This window comes from Mobula birostris, chromosome 30 (assembly GCF_030028105.1).
Source record: "Mobula birostris isolate sMobBir1 chromosome 30, sMobBir1.hap1, whole genome shotgun sequence".
Taxonomy (NCBI): domain Eukaryota; kingdom Metazoa; phylum Chordata; class Chondrichthyes; order Myliobatiformes; family Myliobatidae; genus Mobula; species Mobula birostris.
In genome coordinates this window covers 15,169,659-15,197,360 of record NC_092399.1, presented here as the reverse complement: position 1 = coordinate 15,197,360, position 27,702 = coordinate 15,169,659, and the positions used below count along the sequence as shown (strand labels likewise).

Below are 27,702 nucleotides of genomic sequence, written 5' to 3'. Positions count from 1 at the left end.
CATACGTACATACACACACTAGTTAAATAAGTCATGCAAAAATAGAAATAAAAAAGTAGTGAGGTAGTGTTCATGGTTCAGTGTCCATTCAGAAATCTGATGGCAGAAGGGAAGAAGCTGTTCCTGAATCGTTGATAAGTGACATTTTGTAACCTTAAAATGAAAACAATGTCTTTTGTTTCTACTTTTAATTTTAGAAAGCCTACATGAGTCTGTATACAACAGGAATTCTGCAGTTGCTGGAAATTCAAGCAACACACACAAAAGTTGCTGGTGAACGCAGCAGGCCAGGCAGCATCTCTAGGAAGAGGTGCAGTCGACGTTTCAGGCTGAGACCCTTGTTAGTCCTGACTGCAGCTCTTCCTAGAGATGCTGCCTGGCCTGCTGCGTTCATGAGTCTGTATAGGCAGAATTCAGCTAAAACAAATTCAGGAAAAGGTTGAAGTTTTGGTAGTTTTTATTTCATCTTTGCATTTGCATTCTTGTACTTAAGATGACCCAAGTAAGAGCTTATTTTATTTTTACTGTTGAATCAGTGGCATTACAAGTGAAATTGTTCTTAGGACCTGATTTGGGATCCAGTGCGAAAGGGCTCACTAGTTTGGAGAGGGCTAAAGACACTGCCTCATCAGCTTCTCACCACTACCTACTGATAAAAGGAACATTTCTATTTTATGTACTGCATGTAAAATGCTGGAGAAACTCAGCAGGTCAGGCAGCATCTATGGAAATAAATAAACAGTCAATGCTTTGGGCTGAGACCCTTCTTTAGGACTGGAAAGGAAGGGGGAAAGATGCCAGAATAAGAAGGTGGGTGGAGGGGAATGAGGGCAAGCTAGAAGGTGATAGGTGAAGCCAGGTGAGTGGAGGTGGGAGAGGGGGTTGAAGTAAGAAGTTGGGAGGTGATAGGTGGAAAAGGCAAAGGGCTGGAGAAGAAGGAATGTGATAAAAGAGGATAGTGAACCATGGTAGGAAGGGAAATAGGAGGGGGCACCAAGGGGAGGTGATAGGTAGATGAAGAGAAGTGGTAAGAGGCTGGAGTGGGGAAAGGAAGAGAGGGAAGGGGGGGAGAGGGAAAATTTACCAGAAGTTGGAGAAATCAGTGTTCATGACATCAAGTTGGAGGCTTCCCAGAAGAAATATGAGGTGTTGTTCCTTCAACCTGAGAGTAGCCTCATTGTGGCAGAAGAGAAGGCCACGGATTGACGTCTCAGAATGGGAATGGGGATTGGAATTGAAATGACTGGCCACTGGGTAATTCTGTTTTTTACAAATGGAGCTGAGATGCTTGATAAAGTTGTCCCCAAATTATGTTGGGTCTCAGTGGAGGCCACGTCGGCAGCACCAGATACAGTAGGACGACCCCAACAGATTTGCAGGCGAAGTGTTGCCTCATCTGGAAGGGCTGTTTGGGGCCCTGAATGGAGGTGAGGCAGGAGGCGAATGGGCAGGTGTAGCACTACTGCCACTTGCAGTGCTCAGTGCTGGGAGAGATATTAGCCGGGAGAGATGACTGGACAAGGGAATCACGGAGGGAGCAATACCTACGGAGAGTAAGGGAAGGTAAAGCTGTGTTTGGTGATAGAGTCCCGTTGAAGATGCAGGAAGTCATGGAGAATGATGTGTTGGATGCGGAGGCTCATGGGGTGGTAGATGAGGACAGGAGGAACTCTATCATTGTTAAGGTGGCGGGAAGATGGGATAGGCCCATAACATCAACAGTTTATTCATTTCCATAGATGCTGCCTGACCTGCTGAGCTCTTCCAGCATTTTGTGTGTGTCACTCTGGATTTCCAGCGTCTGCCGACTTTCTCAGGTTTTTGTTTCTATTTTATGATGAAGATCTTTAATTTTTAAATTTCATGCATAATACTTCAACTTACAAGCATTCCATGAATAACATACATCGTGGGGAAGCTAGTGCCCATGATGGAGCTGGCTGAGTTTACAGCTGCCTGCAGCTTCTTCCAACCCTGTGCAGTGGCCCCTCCCTGTACCGAGCGGTGATGCAACCAGTTAGAATGCTTTCCATGGTACGCCTGTAGAAATTTGCAAGAGTCTTTGGTGACATGGCAATCCTCCACAACCTCCTAAAGATGTGTTTGCAGGTAGGGTCCCGTTGAAGGTGGCAGAAGTTGGTGGAGGATGCAGAGGCTCACGTGGTGGTAGGTGAGGACAAGAGATACTCTATCATTGTTAAGGCAGCGGGAGGGTGGGGTGGGCCCGAAACTTCAAACATTATTCATTTCCATAAATCCTGCTTGATCTGCTGAGTTCCTCCAGTGGCCTGGTTATGTCCCATCATATAAAAATCAGGCTTTACTTATAATGAACCCTGCATCAGCGCAGCTGTGTGATCTGGTCTGTGTGTAAAGTTTAAAAAAAAGTTACCCTACTCGGTTATTTCAACTGCTATTCAAGAGTCTGAAGCCATATTAATGAGGAACGTAGGTGGTTGGAAAGCAAACAGTTGCAGGGAAATGAGCTCAACCTGTGTAGCACCAAGGAATTGACTGTGGACTTGAGGAAGGGGAAGTTGAGGGAACACACAGTGTTGGAGGAACTCAGCAGACCAGGCAGTGTCTATGGAAAAGAGAATAGTTGACGTTCCGGGGCTGAAACCCTTCAGCAGGACTCAGAAGCTGGGTTTCCAGCATCTGCAGATTTTCTCTTGTTTGTGATTGGAACTCACGTGAGTCTTCAAGGGAATCAGCAGTGGGAAGAGTGAACAGTTTCCAGTTCCTGGGTGTCAACGTCTCTAAGGATCTATCCAGGGCTCAACGTATCAATGCAATCACAAAGAAGGCATGACAATGGCTATATTTCATTTGGAATTTGAGGGGACTTGGTATGTCACCAAAGACTGTTGCAAATTTCTACAGATGTACCATGGGGAGCATGCCAACTAGCTGCATCACTGTCTGGTATGGAGAGGTGACTGCGCTAGAATAGAAAAAGCTGCAGAAAGTTGATAATTCAGGCAGCTCCACCATGGGCTCTCACCTCCCCAGCATTGAGGGCACCTTCAAAAGGCGATGCCTCAAAAAGGCAGCATCCATCATGAAGGACCCCCATCACGTAGGGCATGACCTCTTCTCATTGCCACCATCAAGGAGAAGGTACAGGAACCTGTAAACGCTCACTCAATGTTTCAGGAACAGCTTCTTCCCTTCCTCCTTCAGATTTATGAATGGACAATGAAACCATGTGCACTGTTGTAATTTATAGTTTTTTTTTGCAGCAAAGCAGCAAATTTCACAACATATGCCAGTGATATTAAACCTGATTCTGAAACTAGTGGTTAAAATTGAGGAATAATGAAATATAAATAAATTTAAGTGCATTTCAGAAGTCTTTGTGAAAGTTTCTGTTAGTTTAGATAATTGATACATCTTCAAGAAGCCAACACATGCATGGTTACCTTCTGTGCTGTAAGATTCAGTGATTGACATGACTCCCTTTGGACAGATCTCCCAGTCTCTGATTTGGTTTATGTGAACACACAAATCCTTGTAAAGTGCGGACATAGCGTTCTGGGGATTGTTGTGGGCTGTGTGCTCTTTCACTGGTTATTTCCTGCAACCATCCTACTGAATTCATGCCAGTTTCTCAATTCCTTCCATCTGCTCTTTGCGTACAAACTCTTATTCGCTTCCTATAATTTATGTAAAATCTTCTCGAATTAGAAATTATGTAAGCAATTTTATTGGAACAACCCAATAAGGATTGAACAGCAGTGGGGATGAAATCAGGATTTCAGTGTTTCCAGCATCAACCTAAATCTGAGTATAGCATTGTCTAGGCAAGGGATCTGATTGTATGCTTTCAGAGAAAGGTGATTCAGCAATGTGATGGAATACCAAGGAAAACAGGTGGTGTAGTGGTTAGCACAACGCTTTACATACCGGCGACCCAGGTTCATTTCCTGCTGCTGCCTGTAAGGGGTTTGTACGTTCTCCCTATGACCGTGTGGGTTTCCTCTGGGTGCTCTGGTTTCCTCCCAAAGTCCAAAGACATACCAGTCGGTAGGTTAACTGGTCATTGCAAATTGTCCCATGAGGAAGCGAGGGTTAAATCGCGGATTGCTGCTCGAAAGGCCAAAAGGGCGTATTCTGTGCTGTATCTCAATAGATAAAATAGTTGACAGGTTTTAAACTTCTTGGTAGGAAAATCTGCTACACAACCTTAAGTATCCATCGAAGGGCAAGAGGTATATTTTTTGGATCAGCTGAAATGACCATCCAGGAACCAGAATATCAGAGATAGCATTCTTTACTCCCCTGGCAGAATAGGTTAAATAAAGCAGACTTCTGCATTGCTGTTGGATTCATTTTGATCACTAATATCTGACGGCTTTTGCCACCCCAAAGCTGGCCGCAATGCTTTACGTTACCAGTGACCCAAGTTCATTCCTGGTACTGCCTGTAAGGAGTTTGTATGTTCTCCCTGTGACCACGTAAGTTTCCTCCGGGTGCTCCGGTTTCTTCCCACAGTCCAAAGACGTACTGGCTGGTAGGTTAATCGGTCATTGTAAATTGTCCCGTGATTATACTAGGATTAAATTGGGGAATTGCTGGGTGTTGTGGCTCAAAGGGCCAGAAGGACCTATTCTCTGCTGAATCTCAATAAATAGACTATATTGAGTGAATTTGCAGTGGAATATAGATTTGAGTTCAAAGATTAGTGCTCTTTATGATATGCCTGCCACTTGTACTATCACGACTAGCTAATCTATATCGCCTCAACCTGTTAGACTGAAAGAAGTAAAGGGTCTGAATTATGAGTCAGGTAGGGAAAGGGATAGAAAGTAAGGAAAAGACGAAGTGGGTTAAGAGAGAATAGGAATGTAAAGAGCAGCTTTTTTTCCTCTCCACCCAGAGACTGGCATAACCATATAACAATTACAGCACAGAAACAGGCCATCAGTGATGGAGCTGATGTTTAGTATTGTCAATGCCTACCACCTACCAAACTGATAAAGGGGTTTTTAAATTAGAAATTAGAGTCTGAACTTTTTCTGATGAGTGCAGTTTATATTTCTCAGTTAAACATGGCAATTTCACGCCATTCAGCATCCTTGAACAGTGAGACGGTCAGGTGACGTAATATCTCTGTGAAGCTCTGCGTGGATTAAGGCAGGGGTTCCCAACTTGGGGTCCATGAACCCCTTGGTTAATGTAGGAGTCCATGGCATAAAAAAGGTTGGGAACCTCTGGATTAAGGTGACAGTAATTTCTCCAATTACATATTTTAACTCTGCACATGTGACAATAAAAAATTCCTGTCCGATATCTGCATAAACAGTGGTGAGCAGTGTTGGGGTCATCCTAAGTTTTTGTTGCTTATTGCTGCGATATTGTATGAGCACAGATCAGTCAGTATTGCAGTTAAAAGAAAAATGCAAAATAATATTATTTCAATTGAACATCTAATTTTAATTTTATATTTTTTCTTGTTACCTGCATCGCCAGCCATTGTACAGTAAGCAGCAATGCTTAGAGCACGGCGAAAATCTTGTTTCTTTCCTCTCTCGTGTGCTGGACATCGAGGTCAGATTGAAACAGCAGAAGCCATTTGGTACGAACCCTGCGATGCTTCTTGAGCAATTGTACTTGGCAGAGGTTAGTGCATTTTCTTTAATGGTGTAGATTTATCTCTCTTTACCAAAACAGAATTCTGCATTGGACCGGTACCCAAGGTTTTGTATATTATTCGTTTAGATTTCTCATTTTTGTCTCCATTGAAAACTCCGGTGTCTTTCATGCTGTTTTTAGGGTTTCGAAGCCGAGCTCGAGAAGCTGTCAGTCCAGATTGATCAAGAGTTGATATTGATTAATGAGATACTTCAAGGATGCACACAAAATGTACCCAGTCAGTTACTGAAGACACTTGAGAAAGACTCAAAAAGCTTGCTGACAGCGTTTACCTCAGTCTGTGAGGTGTCAAAAACTTGGCTTGGAGATTTGAGAGACATGCTGGCAACCAAAAAAGTAAGAAGAATTTCATCAATTACCAAAAAAAAGTTTTTATTTACTGTAAAGAACATGAGAAAGTCTGCAGATGCTAGAAATCCAAAGCAACACACACAAAATGCTGGAGGAACTCAGCGGGCCAGGCAGCATCTCTGGAAAAGAGTAAACAGTCAACATTTTGCGCTGAGACTCTTCGTCAGGACCTAGAGAAGGGTCTCGGCCCGAAATGGCTGTACTCTTTTCCATGGATGCTGCCTGACTTGCTGAGTTCCTCCAGCATTTTGTGTGTGTTGCTTTTATTTACTGTTCTCTCTTTCTTTCTGTTTGACCCATGATCATTTTGTGAAATTAACTATGTACTTGGTTAATTTACTTTCAATAATACCTGTGTAAGGATAACAAGTAATCAGAGGTAAATTATCATGTCCAACCATGCATTGAAAACCTACCAACTACTGTTTTTACAGCTCCTACATTTTGTTGAAGCATGCTGAAACAGTCTTTGACCAACTTATCTCTGACTTAGTGATCAGAATTTGAGATGGCCCATTAACATCATAATATTTTTCCTTGATAAAGTGTTTTTCCTGGAATTGAAAACACATTATGCTTGCAGTTTGACTTTTCAACTGATGAAGCATTTGCCGTTAGAGTAGGGTTTCCCAATCTGGGGTCCATGGACCCTTTCCTTAATGGTAATGGCCCATGGATAGAAAGGGTTGGGACCCCCTGCTTTAGGAGGTAGAAAACTAATCCTCAGGTATGGTCTTAATACCCTGTAATCATTGAAGCATTTTTATCAATGAAATATGCTGATTCTTGTGTCACTGAAGCAAAGATAGGAGAGTAAATCAGTTAAAAAGAAAAGAAACAAATAGGGAGAAACATTGAAAGATAACGTGTTGCTGTATTTTTCTGTTATGAGGAAAAAAGATTTTTTTCAAAGTCTTCTCCTTGGAGCAATGTTAATGTGATAGGTGCCCACATAATGATTGATCGCGAAAATTGTCGGCTTGTTTTCTATTGATAAAACAGTTACTATAAAATGAAGCTTTGATAAATTTTCCAACATCTGGGCACAATATGCTACATTTAATTCTGTACCATTGCCAAAATTATGATGGCAGTATTTCAACAATACTTCAACATCAATCATAAAATACACACTTGTTCAGCCAGCAGAGTGAGCAATATTTGGAATGGATAACTTGTTTCTTTAAACCACTTGCTTTTACAGCTCTAAAATCGAAATCTTATGTTCTTAATGAGAGTGCCATTATTTATTTGGTCTACGTTAGATGATTTTGTTAAATAAACAGACACGTGCCTCAACTCTTTTACGAAATTCGGATAATGATATCTGTTTCTTGAACTATCCTTGATTTGCTGGTTTTTTCAGTAGTCAGACAACTAGAAAGATCGTCATTTGTAAAGTTTGATAAATTGCCTCACCATAATATATTGCAATTAATTTACAAGGGAAAAAGCATCTCTTCAGTATTAGTGTAAAACAAAAGGCCAGAACTTTATGGAAAATATTTTCAAATTGTCTAACCTGGAATTCCATTCATTTGTAGTTTATGGAATCTACTCATTTCAGTAGAAGGAAATATCTTTGAGGGACAAGATTAATGAACCAAAAATTCAAATCTATGTTTTAATTTTTTAGGTGGTTTCAGTGATTTTGTTTTTTAAACAGACTTGTAATGTTTTTGAATGCTTCTGAACGTAATGGGTCTGGTCTACACTTCCCTCTAAGTGGTGTAGGTAACTGAAATGCTCCATTGCACATGGCCTTTCTTGCTGTAGAGCTGGAAGTTGACTTGTATGATTGAATTACAATATCTGAATAGATAGTTGGGTATTGAGAGTTGTTGGGTTCTATTTTATTTTATTGGGGATACAGTGCGGAATAGGCTCCTCCAGCTCAATGAACCACCCCGTCCAACAACCCACCTGTTCAACACTAGCCTAATCATAGGACAGTTTACAATGACCGATTAACCTATTAACCGGTACGCCTTTGGACTGTGGGAGGAAACCTGTGTGATCACAGGGAGAACGTACAAACTCCTTACAGGCGGCGCTGAAATTGAACTCGGGAACGCCTCGAGCCATAATAGCATCGCTTTAACCGCTACGCTACTGTAGCGCTCACAGATCTGGCAGAAGCTGTCTGAACAAAGACAGGCTGGTTCTTCTACCATTCCATCCAGGCATGATGATGGCTGAAACGGGAAGTGCATTTAGAGATGCAGTTGTAACAATGGAATGAAAGCACGTTCCCATAAATAGCAATCGGATAAATGTCTAGTTAATTTGTTTTCAGTTTGATTGATTGAGATGTGTTGGCCAAGACTTGGGGATTATTCCCCTCCTCTTCAAAATTCTTGAGAGAAGTTTGAGCTTCAGTCTTAAAATTTGTCTGTATGATCGAATCTCTTTAGTGAGCAGTGAATTGCAACGAGTCACTTGGAATTGCAATGTTAGCAGAATCAGGATTAATTTATTATCACTGACAATATGGTATGAAGCCTGTTCTTTGTGGAAGCAGTACGTTGCAATGCACAAAAAACGACTACAGGTTACAATAAGAAATACAAAAATAAGTGCAAAAAGAGAGCAAAAATAGTGAGGTAGTGTTCACGACCGTTCAGAAATTTTATTTTATTTATTGAGATACTGCGCAGAATAGCTCCTTCCTGTTCTGCGCCACGCAGCAACCCCTGAATTAACCCTAGCCTACTCACAAGACAATTTACAATGACCAGTTATCCTACCAACTGGTAAATCTTTGGACTGTGGGTGCACCTGGAGGAAACCCATGCAGTCACGGGAAGATCGTACAAACTCCTTACAGGTAGTGGCGAGAATTGAACCCGACTCGCCAGGCTGTGCTAACCACCACGCTACCGTGCCGCCCCATTATACTGTGGAAGAGTAAGCTGGCGGAGGGGAAGAGTGCATCTTAAGGTGCCTGTACTTCCTCCCTGTGGTAACAATGAGAAGAGGGCACGTCCTCGATGGTAAGAGTTCCAATGAACACTGCCTTTTGAAGATGTCCTCAATGGTGGAGAGGCTAATTGGAGCTGGCTGAGTTTTGACAACCCTGTACAACTTCCTTCATTCCTGTACATGAGAGCCTCTATACCCATCAGAATGCTCTCCAGAGTACATTTGTAGAAATTTGTTAGGGTCTTTGCTGACATACCAAATCTCCCCAAACTCCTATTGAACTGGTGTCCCTTCGTTATGATTTCCCCAAGACCAGTGCCTTGGACCCAAGAGAGATCATCTGAGATGTTGACAGCCAGAAACTTGAAACGGCTCAACCTTTCCACTGCTGACCACGCCCCCCGCCAAATGAGAACTGATGTGTGTTCCCCTGACTTCCCCTTCCTCAAGTCCACAATCAATTTCTTGCTCTTACTGATGTTGAGTGCAAGGTTGCTGTTGTGACACCGACCAGCTGATCTATGTCACTCCTGTACGCCTCCTCATCACCATCTGAGATTCTTCCAACAATTGTGTCATTGGCAAATTTGTAAATGGTGTTTGAGCTGTGCCTATCCACACAGTTGTGGATGTAGAAAGAGTCGAGCAGTGAGCACATCCTCGAGGTGCAACTGGATAGACTGTCAACAAGAAGGAGTTGTTATTTCCAATCTGTTCTGACTGTGGCCTCCCAGTGAGGAAGTCAAGGATCCAGTTGCAGAGCCTCAGGTGTGAAGCTTGTTGATTAGTACTGAGGGGATGATGGTGTGGAATGCTGAGCTGTAATCAATAAACAGCAGCCTGACCTGGGTATTGCTGTTGTCCAGGCTGAGTGAAGAGCGAGTGAGATTGTATCTGCTATAGACCTGTTGTGTCAGTAGGCAAATTGCAGTGGGTCCAGGTCCCTTGCTCGGGCAGGAGTTAATTCTAGCCATGATCAATCTGTCAAACCACCTCATCACTGTAGGTGTGAGTGCTACCAGGAGATGGTTGTTGAGGCCACTCACTGTGCTCTTCTTGGGCACTGGTTTGGTTGATGCCCTTTCGAAGTGGGTGGGAACCTCCAACTGCAACAGGGGAGAGGTTGAAGATGGCCTTGAGCACGCCAGCCAGTTGGTTGGCAGGGGTTTTCAGTGCCCTGCCTGGTACACCACTGGAGCCTGAAGACTTGCAAAGGTTCACCCTCTTAAAAGATGTTCTGATGTCACTCTCCAAGACAGAGATGCTAGCCCAGATTTTTGAGGAGAGCTTGAACCTCTGAAATAAAATTGGTTATTTGCAGAAAGACAATAGAAGTATGGGAAGGACACAGAGGAGCTGCTTAATTCCTAGTAAATAATTTAAGAGAGTAAATAGCCGGAGATTAAATTGTACGATAGAAGTATGCAGTGCTATATTTCTTTTATCTCTAATATAAAGTATTCACTGAGTGCAAATAACTCTAAAAGAACCAAGTATCTTATAGAGACCTCAAAATTGGCATTATACCATCTGTGTATGAATTAAAATGTGGTATTAAATGATATGGTAAGTCCTAAATAAAATCTGCAGTATTATGAAGTAACCTCCTTCCTTCAGATTACTTCACGCATAAATAACAAGCAGACAGTACATTGCTAACAATAGGTTCTTCTCAAAACAAAATGGTTACTTTGGTAAAATATAAGTTTGCTTGTTAATAAATGATTCTCTAGCTAAAACATTTTGTTCATGAAAACATCCCAAGACGAAGCAATTGTTCAAACAAAATTCAAAAGGTAAGTTGGTCAAAAAGTTACATTTGAGGCATAGTCAGAAAGACAGGAGGGTTGTGAACAAGAGAAAATCTGCAAATGCTGGAAATCCAAGCAAAATAAAGTGCTGAAGGAACTCAGCAGGCCAGGCTGCGTTTATGGAAAAAGTACAGTCAACATTTCAGCAGGACTGTGTGTACCTTTTGGAATACCCAACTTTTCTTATTTATTTATCTTGAATGCAGAGTTTCTAACTTTATCCCTGTTTCAAAAAAGGTATTTATTCTTCCTTCCTGCATTGCAATGGAAATTAAATTTCAAGATAATTATCCTTAACCTCAAATTTGTCATTCTTTCTGTAGATGCAACAAGCATTCATTCCTATTGCAGTCTTAAAGACATTGTTTAAAAACTTATTTTACATTCGACATCCCGAAGATTATCTAAAACTTTCTACCTATTACTTTATTTTGTTAGTTATGTGTTTTGGGTGAACAGTTAACCAGTTTCCTCGTGTTTGCATTAACAGATTTGAGTCTTCCAGTTTTTATTTTAAAACATATATATTTAACATTTTGCAAACACGAGGAAATCTGCAGATGCCAGAATTTCAAGCAACACACACAAAAAATGCTGGTGAACGCAGCAGGCCAGGCAGCATCTATGGAAAGAGGTACAGTCAACATTTCGGGCCGAGACAGGGTCCTGACGAAGGGTCCCGGCCAGAAACGTCGACTGTTCCTTTTCCTATAGATGCTGCCTGGCCTGCTGCGTTCACCAGCATTTTGTGTGTGTGTTGCTGGATATTTAACGTTTATTAAATGACATGCAGTTTGCATAAATACTCTTTGATATTTTGTATTTAACTTACTCCAAGTTTTATTGAAAGATTACATTCTTCACTTTGACCCCATATCTTGAAATTCTATAATTTAGCATGTATATGAGGTGATTTAGAATGAATTCTACTATCTCTGCCAGAAATTGTATTTTATCATATGTTTGTCAAACCATTTACCAGTCCCTTTACTTAATCTCTTTATAATCCCTTGTCCTGTAATTGCGTCTCAAGGGTTCATAGAGAACAACGAAATTATTTCTTAATTTATAAGTAAAATACAACTGTTCCACAACCAAGCATGAAACAATAAATCAAGACTTTAAGTATAATGAAGTCTTGTTAAATGTTTTAATGATTTTTCTCACTAAGTAATATATAACTGTCTTTAATCCCCTGCTTTATCTGCTTTATGAAAAGCAAGATGACATTTTACCTATTTTAATTTTTTTAATGGAAATATCTTGGAAATTTTTACCAGAATTTCCTATACTTTGCTCGTGCATCGTGGATCTGTTACAAGATCTTTCTCAAACAAGAAGCTTAGATAATGTGAGAGACTCTGGAATCAATAAGATAATAGTATAGTCATAGTCATACTTTATTGATCCTGGGGGAAATTGGTTTTCGTTACAGTTGCACCATAAATAATAAATAGTAATAGAACCGTAATAGTTAAATAGTAATATGTAAATTATGCCAGTAAATTATGAAATAAGTCCAGGACCAGCCTATTGGCTCAGGGTGTCTGACCCTCCAAGGGAGGAGTTGTAAAGTTTGATGGCCACGGGCAGGAATGACTTCCTATGACGCTCAGTGCTGCATCTCGGTGGAATGAGTCTCTGGCTGAATGTACTCCTGTGCCCACCCAGTACATTATGTAATGGATGGGAAACATTGACCAAGATGGCATGCAACTTAGACAGCATCCTCTTTTCAGGCACCACCGTCAGAGAGTCCAGTTCCATCCCCACAGCATCACTGGCCTTACAGATGAGTTTGTTGATTCTGTTGATGTCTGTTACCCTCAGCCTGCTGCCCCAGCACACAACAGCAAACATGATAGCACTGGCCACCACAGACTCGTAGAACATCCTCAGCATCATAAGAGAGGGATTGCGCTATTGATTACTTGCATTGAAGTAGTTAGTTATAGAATTTGTCTGTGGTGTTGATTAGTTACAAGAACTTCATAACACTATCACTTTGTGATGTGTAAAATAACTCGTGTAGATTTTGAATGCCCCCTAATCTGCTCACATCACAGAATTAAAACAGCCTTAAGAAAAGTAATGCTGTTGCTACAGATCAGGAAATAGGAAACATTGATTCATTGGCCCAAAATTTGTTCTGGCTAAAATCGTGAAGAATCTTTTTTTTTCCCTCCGTTTGTTTTCAGAACCAGCTTTGAAATGATTGCTCATTTTAGCTACATAAGTATCACTAGGTTTCAATTCACTTTCAAGTCCTGGTAGATTGCCAAATACTAAATTTTAATATGGCTAGCTTCGAAAAACACTGCTTTATTTGCTATGGATAATATGTATTTGAATCATTGCATCCTCCCATTAGGGAGACCACATTATCTATCTTACATGCTAGTTTCCTCAGAAACTCAAAATAAAAATTGTAGATAATCACAGCTTGTTGATCCAGAAATGATTTGAAGCAGAGAAGATAGATTAACTATCCTATGAGCTCTTCATCTTTATGAGGGTTAGAAATTGGACATGTTTTATTCCAATATCCAAGTGTGCCAAAATAAGATTTTGGTATTTAAATACTTTTTATTCCAAATATATGAAATTCCTTGACAATTATATCATTTATCAAGTCAAACCAACTGACTTTGGAGTTGTTCTATTACTTCTGTGAAATATTTTTGTTGATGTTCTCTGTAGTTTTTAATTCAATAATAAAGTTTAGAGTTGAGTTCTTGCAATTTGGGATGCTAATTGGTCCTCCCTTTTCTAGGAGCTTAATGAATCTACATCACACACTAAAGCAAATATTGCTGACTTGGAGTTTAATTCGGAATATGCTCGAGACTCAAGACCACAACAGATTGAACTGTTGCATAAACAATTAAATGAGGGACACGAGTCACTCGTAGATACGTATGAAAAAAATGAGGCACACACAGAATCACCAGATCTTCAACTTCAGGATAAAATACCTGTGGAATCCAAGAAGGTTTGGCCTAGGCAGCAGTTCGACTTAATAAGCAATTGTTTTAAATCTTAGTAGATATTTATAAAACAAAGTGCCAAGTGGGATATAATGTATTAAACACCAATGGACAAAAGTAAGAATTTAATTATTTTGAATATTTAAAGGATGTCAAGTAAATGCCTGAAATGAAAATTTGTGAAATGGGACCATTTGCTGAAGGTTTTTCTAGAGATTTCAACAGTAATATATTGGATTATATAAACAAAGCTCCAATAATCCATTATTCTGCAAATGGAAATCCTGATAGTTCAGTATCGGGCTCACCAGAAGATGATTGCAATTTACACTCACCGGGGCCTCAGTTCATATCCTCCGATTCCACTCACTGGATGTCTGGTGGGCATGCTTCTTTCCAGTTCTGCCACTACCTTCCTGCCATCAGGGCCCAGGTTTCTGTCCTCTTTGCCTGCTCTTCCAGGCTCTGGTTCCAAACTCTGCTTCTGTTGATCAGAGTTCTGGTTCCGACTTCCGCTTCTGTTCACCAGGGCTCTGGTTTTTGCCCTACCTTTAAACTCATCTGATTTTCACCCTGTCTTGAAATTTACCTGGTTCCATTTCCCGAGCTCCCTCAAAATTTACCAGTTCTTGTTTTCCACTCTCCCTTTAAGCATCCCGAGCTTACTGAAATATAATAACAATCACACCTTTTAAAAGGTGGATTTTAAAAAATCTATGGGAATATTGATTAAATGACATCTGATAGTCTTGAAAATTTGCTAATCTGGCACCATCAAAGTCCCAAGTGTGCTGGATTAACAGAATTTCACTTAATAGAATTAAATTAGAAATAAACTGCGGTCCATTGGCTGTTCTAAAAAAAATGTGCTCAGCTGTTTTTAGTATGGTTTAATGTGAATTGGGTATATGGTGTATAACCCAAGTACTGAGAAGAAATTCCATGGGATTTGTGCATACGTGTGCATTCTAAATAGACTGTGTTGATTATTTGTGTGTCTTTTGTTCAGCTGCAGTGCTTTCAGTAACCCTCCTAACCAATGTTCATTGAGTCAATCTTGTAACCTGTTTGCCTTGCCTTTTCCAGATACTTTTGTTCCGTTAACCGCAATGGCTCACATAATGAAGATAATGCTTTGCAGTGGATCTGAAAATGGTCATTGAAGTGTTCAGTGTGGTTTATAACTGCAAGACCACGTGCTAATAGTTCTTGTCATTGTCGTTCAATAACAACTGATTCTTTGCTGCTTCTAAAACATATTTCTGTGAAGTCTCCACACAGTGACTTCCCTAAGTATTTGTGACACATCTTGCTCAATTGTACTAATTCATAATGTGGTATCTGTAGCGTATCTAAGGGCTGGAGATGAGAACAGACTGCTTGTGACAAGTATTCTTCATGGATATCTGAATGTATGCTGTAAGCTTTTTATCTATAAGTTATAGTACATTAATTTCTAATTGGCAACAGCACCCACTAATTTTCTTCCACCTGTCCTGAAATTTAATCAAAAAATTTCCATCCATCCAGTTTATTAGATCACAGATGATTTATTTTCAAGCACAGCTTTCAAAATCTTAAATATTCTAGATAAATTCTTAATTATAATTGAATAAACTGGAAGTTTTATTGACAACTGCATGTTCATGATGGAGTTTGGTCAAGTAATGATAAAAAGTTTTTTTGGCTTATATCAAAAATCTGCTAAATATCTATTGTGTTCACCCAGCCAGAGATATTCTATAGATAACACTAGGGTTATGTTTTAAAATGTTGGTTATGAGAGTTAGCAGAACATGAATGGAAACGGGGAATATACGTTTTTGTTTCTTTACAGTCTCGACAGGAGCAACAGGAGGAATGCAAGCAGAAGTTGGATGAGATCAGTACGTGGCTGTCTCAGGCAGCTAACATGGTAGCCGGTCACCAGATGGCAGTGAATGAGTGTGACCTGCCAGCTCTTCACGAACAACAGAATGCGATTCAGGTTTGTGATGGCAATTCTATGATCAAAGAGCATCTTCTGCATTAAATCAGTCTGTTTCCTCATCATCAGATCTGAAAACATGGCAAAAAGAAAGGGAGATCCTCTTCTCTTTTGACGGACGAAAGCAGAACTTAGAGCCCCACGGTAGCATACTTTGATAATAAATTTCCTTTGAACTTTGAGCCCCACAACAACAGGCAACCTCCACTTCAACCCTCTCTCCAAAGAACCTGGACGTTGACTTAAAGGCAGGCTTCATTATTGAAATGGAGCAGAAATAATAGGGATTTCTGGATGACCTGAAGGAATAATAATGGCAGGCCAATATCACTAAAAAGAAATAAAACAAGTTTAATGATTATTTCTAGCACTGAAAATTGAGTTTTGTAAATATAGTTGTAATGAATTAAAGTGGGATTTTGCAAATAAGCTAATATACCTATGAAAATGATTTCAAGTGGAACTTGCTATGAGGAAGAGTCCACTTGACATTCAGTTGGTTCCAACAAAATGAAATGCAGCAACTCCTTAGAAATGTTTAAACAAGATTGTGTAAATTATATTAAACTACTTGGAGTTTGTTGCCCAGTACTTATTATTTATTATTTATGTAATATGAGTTGGATATTCTTCAACTGCAAATTCATCAGTAGCTAAGTAAATACAATATCCAGACCTGCTTCAGCTGTAACAGGAGCTGCACAGTTCAGTCTTCAGCCAGGACAGTAGCAGTCAAGCCTGGGATTCCAGCTTGGTGAGAAACTTGGAAAGATCATCAGAGCAACAGGCCCGGGACAGAGTTGACCTACAAACTGGCTAAACTGCTGTCAGCTGCACAGGAGGTAGCTGGCATGGGTACTTCTATAGGAAAGTTATATTAAACACTTGAGGGAGCAAGAGGAAGGCTTGATAGTCAGAGGAAATTCATAAATAAAGAGTGTGGCACTGAGGTTGTGAAAGCTTTGCAAGATAAAAAGGTGAAGGTCTGGAGCAGTGTGTTCACAATGTATCATGGAGAAGCTGCAGTGGAGAAACCTATTATAATTAATATTTACAAATGAGCTCACGCAAGCATATCATCTAAAGTTCAAAGTACATTTATTATCAAAGTATGTATGCCATATACAACCTTGAGATTCATCTCCTTGCAGGCAGCCACAAACAAAGAAACTCGTTTGAACCCTTAAGAGAAAGGCCGTCAAGCACCCAATTTGCTGAGGAAATAAAAACACTAATCATGCAGGCAATAAAAGTAAGCAAATGGCATTCAGAATGGAAGTTCACGAAAGTGAGTCCACAGACACGAAGCCAGCAGCTGATCCCAGGAGCCCGCCGGTTGCAGGCCGCAGCCTCAGTTCAACATAGAGAGGAGTAAATCAGAATTACCTTTCAGGTATTCTGCAAAAGTAGAATGCATGTTGTTTATAGTTTATACCTGCTATCAGTGACTTAACTCTTCAGATGCAGCAGAGATAACTAGTTTTTCAGCACACGATTTTTAACGTTTCTGTGCATTAAAGCTTGTAATTTGCCTTTCCTCGAAATAATTTTTTTATGAGATGAACCATCATTTCACAGTTCAATTCACTTCAACGCTTTTCATAAACCACTTTTTGTTAGATCTCCAGTTTGATAGCTCAAATGAAATTCAGTACTATTACAAATGTCATTGAGGTATTTAGCAAAAGCAGAGCTATTCCGATATATATTCTGCTTCTCAAACTGCTTGTACTAATTTGCTTCAAATCAAAATAGAAATTGTGAAATATCTTCATGTTTTCAGAATTTCCAATTGGATCCACTGTGTATGATGATAAAGACATAGCAGCAAGTTCACCATGACCTGTTTTCTATCATTGATACAAATATCAATTACTTCTCAACTGTACAGTGGCACAAACTGGGCAGTCTTTGTACTGAAGGGATATCTGCGCAAAATTCAGTGGGATTTTAGTGTTATGATGACTTCGGAACAGGCACACCTTGAGAGAAATTCTCAAACACAAGGAAGTTTGCAAATGCTGGAAATCCAAGCAGCTGCAGACTTTGTGTGTGTGTGTTGCTTGAGAGAAATTATGCTGTGTTAGAAATCAGTGGCCTAACTTCAGTAATCAACGAATGTTTGTATCTGAGCACTTTATTCCACCTATAGAACCTAACCTAATCGACTTTAGAAACTGATATGGGGATTTCTGAACAAATGTGTTGAAATTGCTCAGGATTTAAAAAAAAGACTGGTGGGCATTTTAGTCCAAGACTTTTCACGAGTGATTAGGTCGAAACTTTACCGGGCTCAAAACCCAGTGACCAAAACCAAATACAGCAAGTTTACTAGGGCGAAATCCTTTGGAATTTTGGGAATAATCTTTTATTTTAAATAAATGTGTGCTCAAAAAAAGGCCACAGGAATTTGATCCAGGCAGGAAGTACACTACATGTAGGTGTAAAATAGAATACCATTAGTTTTTCTTTTTTTTTTCTTTTTTTTCACAAAATTCCAATTAAATTATCTTTGCTGATACGTTCCCTCACAGGCGTTACAAAAAGACATGCAATCGCGCGCTGCTGTAATGGAGGATGTGATCAAAGCCACGGAACATTTATTGGAGGAAAACCAGGGAAAACTAGATCCGGAAGAACTGGCGGAAGTTGAAACTAAACTGTTGGAAGTTAAAGCTCAGCACAAAGTCTTGAGTCAAAGTGCTGAGAAACTTCAGAAGCAAGTAGATAGTGCCTTAACAAAAGCTGTCCAGCAAGAAACTGAAAAGGTAATGCCCGAGAGAAAATCTGTAAATGTGTTAAAAGTCACTGCAGTGTATTCTCAAGTTACAGCAGTTCAGAGAATGGAAATTCACCCTTATGGAATTTATAAGTCAATACCTGAAGATTTAAGATACAGAATAAAAATTAACACTTACAGAATTTGTGTCAGGGAGAAAAATAACTAAACAAACCTAAAATGCAAAGGAACCAGTAATTTTTGTCAGTTTTTATCAAGATCTTGCATTACAGAGAATCTCCAGACAGATGGCTACACAGCCTCAGAATAGAGAGACGTCCATTTAGAATGGAGATGAGGAGGAATTTCTTTAGCCAGGGAGTTGTAAATCTGTGGAGTCCATTGCCACAGGTGGCTGTGGAGACCAGGTTATCGGGTATATTTAAGGTAGAGGTTGATAGGTTCTTGATTGGTCAGGGCATGAAGGGATATGGGGAGAAGGCAGGAGATTGCGGCCGAGAGCGAAATGGATCAGCCATGATGAAATAGCAGAGCAGGCGATGGGCCAAATGACCTATTTCTGTTCCCATATCTGTGGTCTTATGATTTTCTAGGAACGCAACCTCTCCATACCATGGGTGTACTGTACTGCAATAGCTGTTGTATATTGGCAAACAATGTTTTAAAGAATATATTGAAATAGCAGCAATTTAATGATGCATAGAATATGACAATTTTATAGTTTGCATAGAAAATGACAGTTTGGCTATGGAAATATTAAGTTTACACATAGTAATCAACAGCTGTATAAAAGATTCCTAGACAGAATAAGATGGATAAGAACATAAAAGCTTTGTTATTATCCTTCTTCTAAAGTGATTTTCCTGTGCAGGTTAGCTTTTCAAGTAACAATGGTGCAGGTGGACTTTGTGCCACGTGTAGCGCTGTGAGAATTGGTGGTGGGCTGTGCAGCTGAAAGTTAACTTGGGTTTGGTCTTTGGAGTAGGAGGCAGAGGAATGGAAATAGCCACTGTGCAATGTGATTATCAGCAATGGAACTCTCACCAATGTACAGGGCACAGTGCACGTGACTGAAGATTTTCCTTCGGTTTTCCAGAACAGACTCATGAGGTTTTGGCTACACTATAGGCTTTGTGCAACCAAGGATCCTGTTGATAGTGGTGGGACAGTGATAGGCAACAAAGCAGAAATGTAGGAGGGTAAGTGGTGGTGGTGGAAGTGGCCTCACACTAGGAGAGAGCAGTTGACCTGGAGGTGGAGACTTGTGGGTGTTTCTTTTGGGGGGGGGGCATTGGGATACGGAAGATAGAAAGCAAGCAGCTAAGAGCAAAGGTAAATTCAGGGGTAGTGGAGAAAGGCAGGGCAGAGAGAAACTCTGGGGTGGAGTTGGGGAAAATGGAGTGGGGGAGATCATTTAGTTGTGTGGGTGTGTATAATTGGAGAGTGTCAGTGTGCCTGTTTTTGCAGCAGAGCCTGGTCTTTTAGTATTTTTAACCTCAGTCCCATTAAGCCATATCTGTGGGCAAGACCATATGGTTATCCATGTTCATGTTTGGTTGGGTTGAGTAGTTCTCCGATCTTGGCCATTTGCTTGCAAACGTTCCGTCACCATGTGAGCACCAGCGCACTGTTGATTGCGATGTGCCCTCCGAATGCTTGGCCTTTATATACTTTCCAGAGAGCTGAGTGAAAAGTATATTAAGGCCAACACTTCAGAGGACACACCACAGTCAACAGCGCACTGACGCAGTCTCCTCGCTTGGTAACGAAACTTTTGCAAGGAAGTTGCCAAGATTGGAGAAGAACTCAACCCAACCATCAACAACCTGAGCTACACATCTTCCGAACTATGTTCATGTTCATGTTGAAATGGTTGCAATCGTCACAGAACGTATGCACAGGAGTTTGCCTAACAACATGAGAGAATTTTTAAATGCTGCTGAAATGCTGGAAAACATCAGAAATTCTGTGAAAACTTTATCATATCTTCGAACTAATAAAATTTTGTGATTATAGGCCAAAGCAGAAGAGGAACTTGAAGAAAACAAGGTTAAAATAGAGAGTCTTTTGGAGTGGCTGTCAGCCCTGGGACAGCAGGCAGTGTCACATTCCCAACATGCAGGGCCCCAGGAGGAACAGGATGAGAAGCGTGCACTTGGTATCAGTGAAGATGAAATGGATGCGCTAGGAAATAGTTTACAACCGCAAGGCCAGAATAATGTCATGGATTCTCTCGCTGGGATGGGAGGAAACCTGAGCCAGCAGCAACAGGCACTGAAGGTATAAACTCTTCCAGGGGCTTTGGACATGTGCGTGCTTAATGAAAAAACGGACAATTGCTGCTCTGTTCTTTTGACCTTAATGTCCCATAGAACTAATGTTATAGCTTAAAGAGAATCTTTGTATGTTATAGAGTCAAGAAGTCAATTTTGGTCATCATCATTATGTGCCATGTCATATGATGTCGGCGATCATGATTGTTCTTGGCAAATGTTTCCACTGAAGTAGTTTGCCATTGCCTTCTAGGCAGTGTCTTTACAAGATGGGTGACCCCAGCCAGTATCAATACTCTTTAGAGATTGTCTGCCTGGTGTCAGTGGTCATGTAACCAGGGCTTGTGATATGTACCATTGACCCACCTGTTCTCGTGGCTTCACGAGACCTGGATTTGGGGGGCGGGGTTTGGAGGGGGGAACTAAGCAGGTGTTACACTTTGCCCGAGGGTGACCTGCAAGCTAGTGGAGGGAAGGAGCGTCGTGACCTGGATTGGGGGGAGCGGGGTGTGGAGGGGGAAACTAAGCAGGTGCTACACCTTGCCCGAGGGTGACCTGCAGGCTAGTGGAGGGAAGGAGTGTCTTGCACCTCCTTTGGTAGACGTGTCTCTATCCCACCACCCAATGTTGATAAACAACTTAAAATTTAGAAAATATTTAGCAGGCCTGGTCACATCTATTTCCAGAATTTTCTATTTCAGGTTTTGAACCTTTACAAAAATTGGCTTACTAAATTTGTTTGTGGAACCTGCTGCCACTTTTACTGCGAAAGCAAAATGCTGTTGGAAATCAAAAATAAAAACAGAACATAGTCAGCAGGTCTGTAGAGGGAGAATCAAAATTACTTCTTCAGGTTGTCATCCTTTTGTTTAAATTGGGAGAAGTTAGAGCTGGAAGAGACATAGAGGAAGAGAGGGCTGAGAGAGAAAAGGGAAGGTAGAGGGATGGATAGTTGGAGAGACTTAGAGGCCGAAAGATAATTAGTGCAAGACAGAGAGAGGTAATAATAAGACAAGTTGAGGGCAAGTCTGAAGGAGGTGTACGTGGGAAAGGTCGAATTATTCATTGGAAATAGAATGGTTGTTGGGAATCTGAAATAAAAGTGCTGGGTATGCTGACCTTCTCAAACTTTCAGACATGGGGCACCATTTGTAAGATCAGGTTTGAATTCCCACTGCTGTCTATAAGGAAGTTGTACATTCTCCCTGTGACTCCTCCGGGTTCTCTGGTTTTCTCCCACATTTCAAGGACATATGAGTTAGTAAGTTGTTGGCCTGCTGTGTTGGCTCTGGGAGCGTAGCGACATTCCTGGTCTGTCCTGCAATATCCTCACTGATTTGATTTGACATAAATGACACATTTCACTGGGTGCTTTGATGCACGTGACAGATTAAGCTAATCTTTGTCTTTACATGCTGCTGAATATTGGCTGTAATATAAGTAGTTGGAGGATGAGGTTTTGTTCACCCAGCTTGTGTTGAGCTTCATGAGAACAGTAGAGGAGAGATGGACATAAATCAGGCGGCATCTTAAAAGTCATCCCCAGTTCTGTCGAAAGTGATTGAGGTGAAATAGCAGCGAACGGGAGCTCTGTTTTTCTCACTCCGCAGATTATGCCTGAATATCTCCACCATTTTCTTACTTTATTAGCTTTGAATTTCTGTTCGTCTCCCAGCTGCCTCACTTGCTGTCATTCTAATTACAGTTATAGAAAGTACAACACAGAAACAGGTGCTTCGGTCCATCTAGTCTGTGCTAAGCCATTTAGACTGCCTTGTCCCATGTCCCTATCCACACTTCTCTTAAACATAGAAATCAAGCTTTCATGCACCACTTGCGCTGGCAGCTTGTTGTACACTTGCATGGCCAAGTGGTTAAGGCTTTGGGCTAGCAATTTGAAGGTCATTAGTTCAAGCCTCAGCCGAGGCAGCGTGTTGTGTCCTTGAGCAGGGAACTTAACCACACACTGCTCCTGCACGTTTATAGCCCAGTAGCGGCGGTTGGTGCGGTATGGACAAGACAAGACAAGATAAGACACTCTCATGACCCTCCGAGTGAAAAAGCGTACCCTCATGTTCCCCTTTAACTTTTCACCTTTCACCCTTAACCCACAACCTCTGGTTGTAGTTCCACCCAACCTCAGTGGAAAAAGCCTGCTTGTATTTACCCTATCGATACCCCTCATAATTTTGTATACCTCTATCAAATCTCCCCTCAATCTTCCAAGGAATCAAGCCCTAATCTATTCAATCTTTCCTTATAACTCAGGTCCTCCAGACCCGGCAACATCCTTGTAAACTTTTAACCTTTAGATTTAAATTAAACCTAACCTTTAAACTAAACAATTTATTAGGTAACCAGAACAAAATACTACAAATGTTATTAATCTAGAATAAATAGTGACGCAAGTGGTGTCTGGGGAGAGATAAGCTATTAACATTTCAAAGTTAATAGACTTCTTATCAGAAGTCCTAAATAGATCTGAAGTAATGTCACTGTCCTGAAGAGTCATATCAATATATTGACCAACCTAAATTCTAATTAAGATTGAATTGGACTATGATTGCCTTGTCCCAATAATAGTCAAAGACCTCCCAGACCCTTTTGAACTATGTTTATAACTAAATGCTACATTCTGCTCATTGTTATGTAGCCATGCAAGCAGTGAAAGGCAGAAGCGGTGTATTTTACTCACCAATGACAGAGCAGTGGTCGATATAGTGACTGAGGAACCTGGACTAATAATCTAGAGACATTAGATCAGATTAGATTATGAAGACACTCAGTCCTCATTTATTGTCATTTAGAAATGCATGCATCAAGAAATGATACAATGTTCCTTCAGAGTGATAATCACAAAAAAAAACAGGACAAACCAAAGACTAACACTGACAAGGCCACATAATTATAACATATAGTTACAGCAGTGCAAAGCAATACCATAATTTGATAAAGAGCAGACCATGGGCATGGTAAAAAAAAAGTCTCAAAGTTCCGATCAACTTCCGATAGTCCCGATAGCAAGCGGCAAAAGGGAGAAACTCTCCCTGCCATAAACCTCCAGGCGCTGACAACTGCCGATGCATTGGAAGCACCCGATCACAGCTGACTCTGAGTCCGTCTGAAAACTTCGAGCCTCTGACTGGCCCCTCCGATACAGTCTCCCAGGCACCATCCTCTGCCGAGCGCTTCGACCCCACCCTGGCCGCCGAGCAAAAAGCAAAGCCAAGGACTCGGGGCCTTCTTCTCCGGAGATTCTGGATCACACAGTAGCAGCAGCAGCAAAGAAGGCATTTCAGAAGTTTCTCCAGATGTTCCTCCGTACTCTCACGTCTGTCTCCATCAAATCAGGATTGTGCACGGAACCCTACTTGACAGATTACAGATATTATTCACCAGAGTGGCCGCTGCATGCTGCATCATGCCGCCACCTTCTCCTCCTTCAAATCTCATTAGTTCAAATCTCACCATGGTAGTTTTTCTATTAAAAATGGCTAAACTTAGTAATAATGTATAGTCGCAGAATCTGGGCATTGATGACCTTCAGGGATGAAGGACGGCCTTTCCCAGTTTGGTGACTGCAGTCACCCTAAAAAATGATCAAATGTTAATAATCCACTGAACCAGCCTTGCAAGCTATTCACAGCCGCCATTTTAGAACCGGAAATGCATCACTGCAGTGTATTCTGACATGGCAAAGTCACTGTTCGTCACGCTGCGGAGTCCTCTTCATGAAGAAATAATGAACAGCACACACAAACTGCTGAAGGAACTCAGCCAGCCAGGCAGCATCTGTGGAAAAGAGTACAGTCAACGTTTCAGCAGGAAGTCCGAGGATGTCCTAAGGGCAGCCCGCTAGTGTCATCACAGTTTTGGCATCAACCTAGCATGCCCACAACTAAATAATTCTAATCCATACACCTTTGGGATGTGGAAGCAAACCATCTGAAGATGTTTTGTGATTAAATAATTGATTAAATAAGTGATTAAATATTTAAATAATTAAATAATCTGATATACTACTTAAAGGTTTTAGACTCGAAGCAAATCTGCCTATTTTTTGTTTGTATTTTTCAATTGTATTACTGCTAAGTAGAAATCTTAAGATCCCGAAGACAGTTTGTAGCAATGAAACTGACCCTAGTACACGTTGCCTTTTATTTAGGAACATCATGAAATGTTGTTATCACAGCAGCAAGCTTTTGTATTAGCGACACAGTCAGCTCAGTCCTTTCTGGACAAACATGGCCATAACCTTTCGCCAGAAGAGAAGAGACAACTGCAGAATAAACTGAATGATTTGAAGGAGCAGTACGAGACAGCACTGTTACATGCAGACACTCAGCTGAAACACGTTCATGCCTTACAGGAAGAACTACAAAAGTTTCTAAAGGGTAATTGAAAGAATTGATTTATTTTCCAAATTTCAATACTAATCTGTTTACTCAGAGTTGAAAAGAATTAAGTAAGATGATAAGAAGCTGCATATGGTTTGGAATAACATAAATTTTTATTAAAATACAGCACTGTACAAAAGTCATATATATAGCTGAGGTGCCTAAGACTTCTGCACAGTACTGTATTTGTTAGTGTGGAGTGGAGAGCAAGGCTGTAAATCTGGCGGGAGCAAAACATGTTGGGAATGGGGAGGGTGGAGTGCTGTGGGAGGGGTGTGGGGCAGGTGGCAGAGAAGGGGTGCTGGGTCAGTGGTGTGGGGGGATGAGGTGTCATGCAGGTGCAGACATATCCACCCTTGAGACACTGCAAGGTCATTTGATTCAAACAATTATGATTTATTAATCTTTGCAGAATGTCTCTCTGGTGCTTCCTGTTCCTTCCCCTCTCCCTTCCCCTTCTCCCAACCACGATTCCTCCTCTCTCTGCCCCTTCTCCCAACCACGATTCCTCCTCTCCCTGCCCCTTCTCCTAACCACAATTCCCCTCTCTCTTCCCCTTCTCCCAACCACGATTCCCCCTCCCTTCCCCTTCTCCCAACCACGATTCCTCCTCTCCCTTTCCCTTCTCCCAACCACGATTCCTTCTCTCCCTGCCCCTTCTCCCAACCACGATTCCTTCTGTCTCTGCCCCTTCTCCCAACCACGATTCCCCTCTCCCTGCCCCTTTCCCAACCATGATTCCCCTCATCCCAACCACGATTCCCCTCTCCCTTCCCATTCTCCCAACCACGATTCCCCTCTCCCTTCCCATTCTCCCAACCACGATTCCCCTCTCCCTTCCCATTCTCCCAACCATGATACCTCCTCTCCCTTCCCCTTCTCCCAACCACGATTCCTCCTCTCCCTTCCCCTTCTCCCAACCACGATTCCTTCTCTCCCTTCCCCTTCTCCCAACCACGATTCCCCCTCCCCCTTCTCCCAACCACGATTCCCCTTTCCCTGCCCCTTTCCCACTCTCTGTCCACAATAGAGACCCATATCAGAATCGGGTTAATCATCACTCACATACGCCATGAAATAAATAAATAAATCTCTAAAACCCAGAGGTTAGCTGTAGTAATTATTACAGATTAAATCTAAATAATTTGGGGCATTTTCTGACTATTTTGAATGCTCTAAAGCATAAATCACCTCAATTATTTGATAACCATCTTATTTTTTTAATAGATCATGGTGAATTTGAGGCCTGGCTAGTGCAGTCTGAGTATGATCTGGAAGAGTTGAAAGCTGGTGAAATGGACTCCAATTCATTGCAAGTCAAACTCCAGAAACAGAAGTGTTTCTCTGAAGACGTTATTTCTCATAAGGGCGATCTAAGATACATCACAATCTCAGGGCAAAAGGTTTTGGATGCTGCTGATGCTTTTGCTGAAGCTAACACAAGTGAAGGTTTCAAGGCCCCTATCGACCCCTCGGTGACCAGCACCTTAGTGAAGGAGAAGTTAGAAGATGCCAAAAGTCGCTATAGCATGCTTCATTCCAAAGTATGACATAATTTATTTGTTAATGTACTGATACTTAAATACTTGCATTGTATTTGACAATTTCAGTTATGTTTAATTTTAGTAAATTCATTTGCATGTAGATAAACTGACAAAGTTTTGCAAGTTTATGCCATGGAAAAGGAATTGTGCTAATTTCTGGCCAGTTCAGTTCAGCTAAGTAATTGATGACCTCCCATCTCCATCATCCAAAGTCAATGGTATGGTTGGAGTTCATCAATGTTTCTGCAATCCATTGTATCCCCAATACAGGAGATTGGCCTGTACAGCTTCCCCAGAGCCCTGGTTTAAAAAGGTGAGTAGGTTTGCAAACCCCATGCCAGGTCTAATCTGATGCTGAAGCTGTAAGTCGGTTTTGAAGTGTAGGCAATGGGCAGAGCCATCTCAGCAAGCTTGTGCTCCACACTTTCAACTCCTGGAGGGGTCCAGCAGTGAAGTTTAGCTGGGTAAGTGCAGGGGAAGCTTGCGCAGCAAATTGAAGACTTGTGAATTTGCATGGGGAGTCAGGCAAAATCCAGGCTTTTGAATAGCTTAAGGCTATTGTTGAACTGTTATTCTTAAACGTTACTGTTACACTGTTCTGAAATTAATCTTTTTCTAACTTTCATTTAGTGCCCTTTTACTTGTTAGCCATGCAGCTCCCCCAGGCTGAGCAAGCATCATTGGAATGAACATTCCCTGCTGAAGGACAGCACATGTTGATTCAGTGTATAGCTCATTTCTTGATCAGCAGTATGACTCAGTGTAGGTTCAAACGCTATCACCCACTGCACTGGTGTGATATTTCTCATTTTCGTTAAGGGTGATCTATTGAACAAGTATGCCAAATTGAGGTTATTTTAGTCGGGATCCTAACACTTGCACATAAGGGAGTCTATGCTTTGAACACCTCCAAGAACAGATGAAGCCAGAGCTTAACTATCCCATAGACTATCAGGATTTTCAAAGCGTGGGGTCTTGGGATGTCCTACCTGAGGTCTCCAGAAACCTTTCCACCAAGCCCCCCAGACACAGAAG

The 27,702-nt window shown here is 41.2% G+C and overlaps 1 protein-coding gene across 21 annotated transcripts in view; it reads left to right on the top strand.

The window, feature by feature from the left end:
* The window catches only part of macf1a (microtubule actin crosslinking factor 1a), a 590,515-nt gene that overhangs the window by 374,963 nt on the left and 187,850 nt on the right, over positions 1-27,702 (top strand). For 16 of the 21 annotated variants that reach the window (XM_072247359.1, XM_072247356.1, XM_072247358.1 and 13 more), the window contains 8 exons: positions 5,473-5,622; positions 5,776-5,991; positions 13,513-13,731; positions 15,564-15,713; positions 18,248-18,481; positions 20,470-20,733; positions 24,892-25,120; positions 26,351-26,667. In XM_072247359.1, the coding sequence (XP_072103460.1) occupies positions 5,473-5,622; positions 5,776-5,991; positions 13,513-13,731; positions 15,564-15,713; positions 18,248-18,481; positions 20,470-20,733; positions 24,892-25,120; positions 26,351-26,667 (1,779 nt within the window). The remainder of the gene's footprint in view (positions 1-5,472; positions 5,623-5,775; positions 5,992-13,512; positions 13,732-15,563; positions 15,714-18,247; positions 18,482-20,469; positions 20,734-24,891; positions 25,121-26,350; positions 26,668-27,702) is intronic. The other 5 variants (XM_072247368.1, XM_072247362.1, XM_072247363.1 and 2 more) reach the window with 1 other exon arrangement.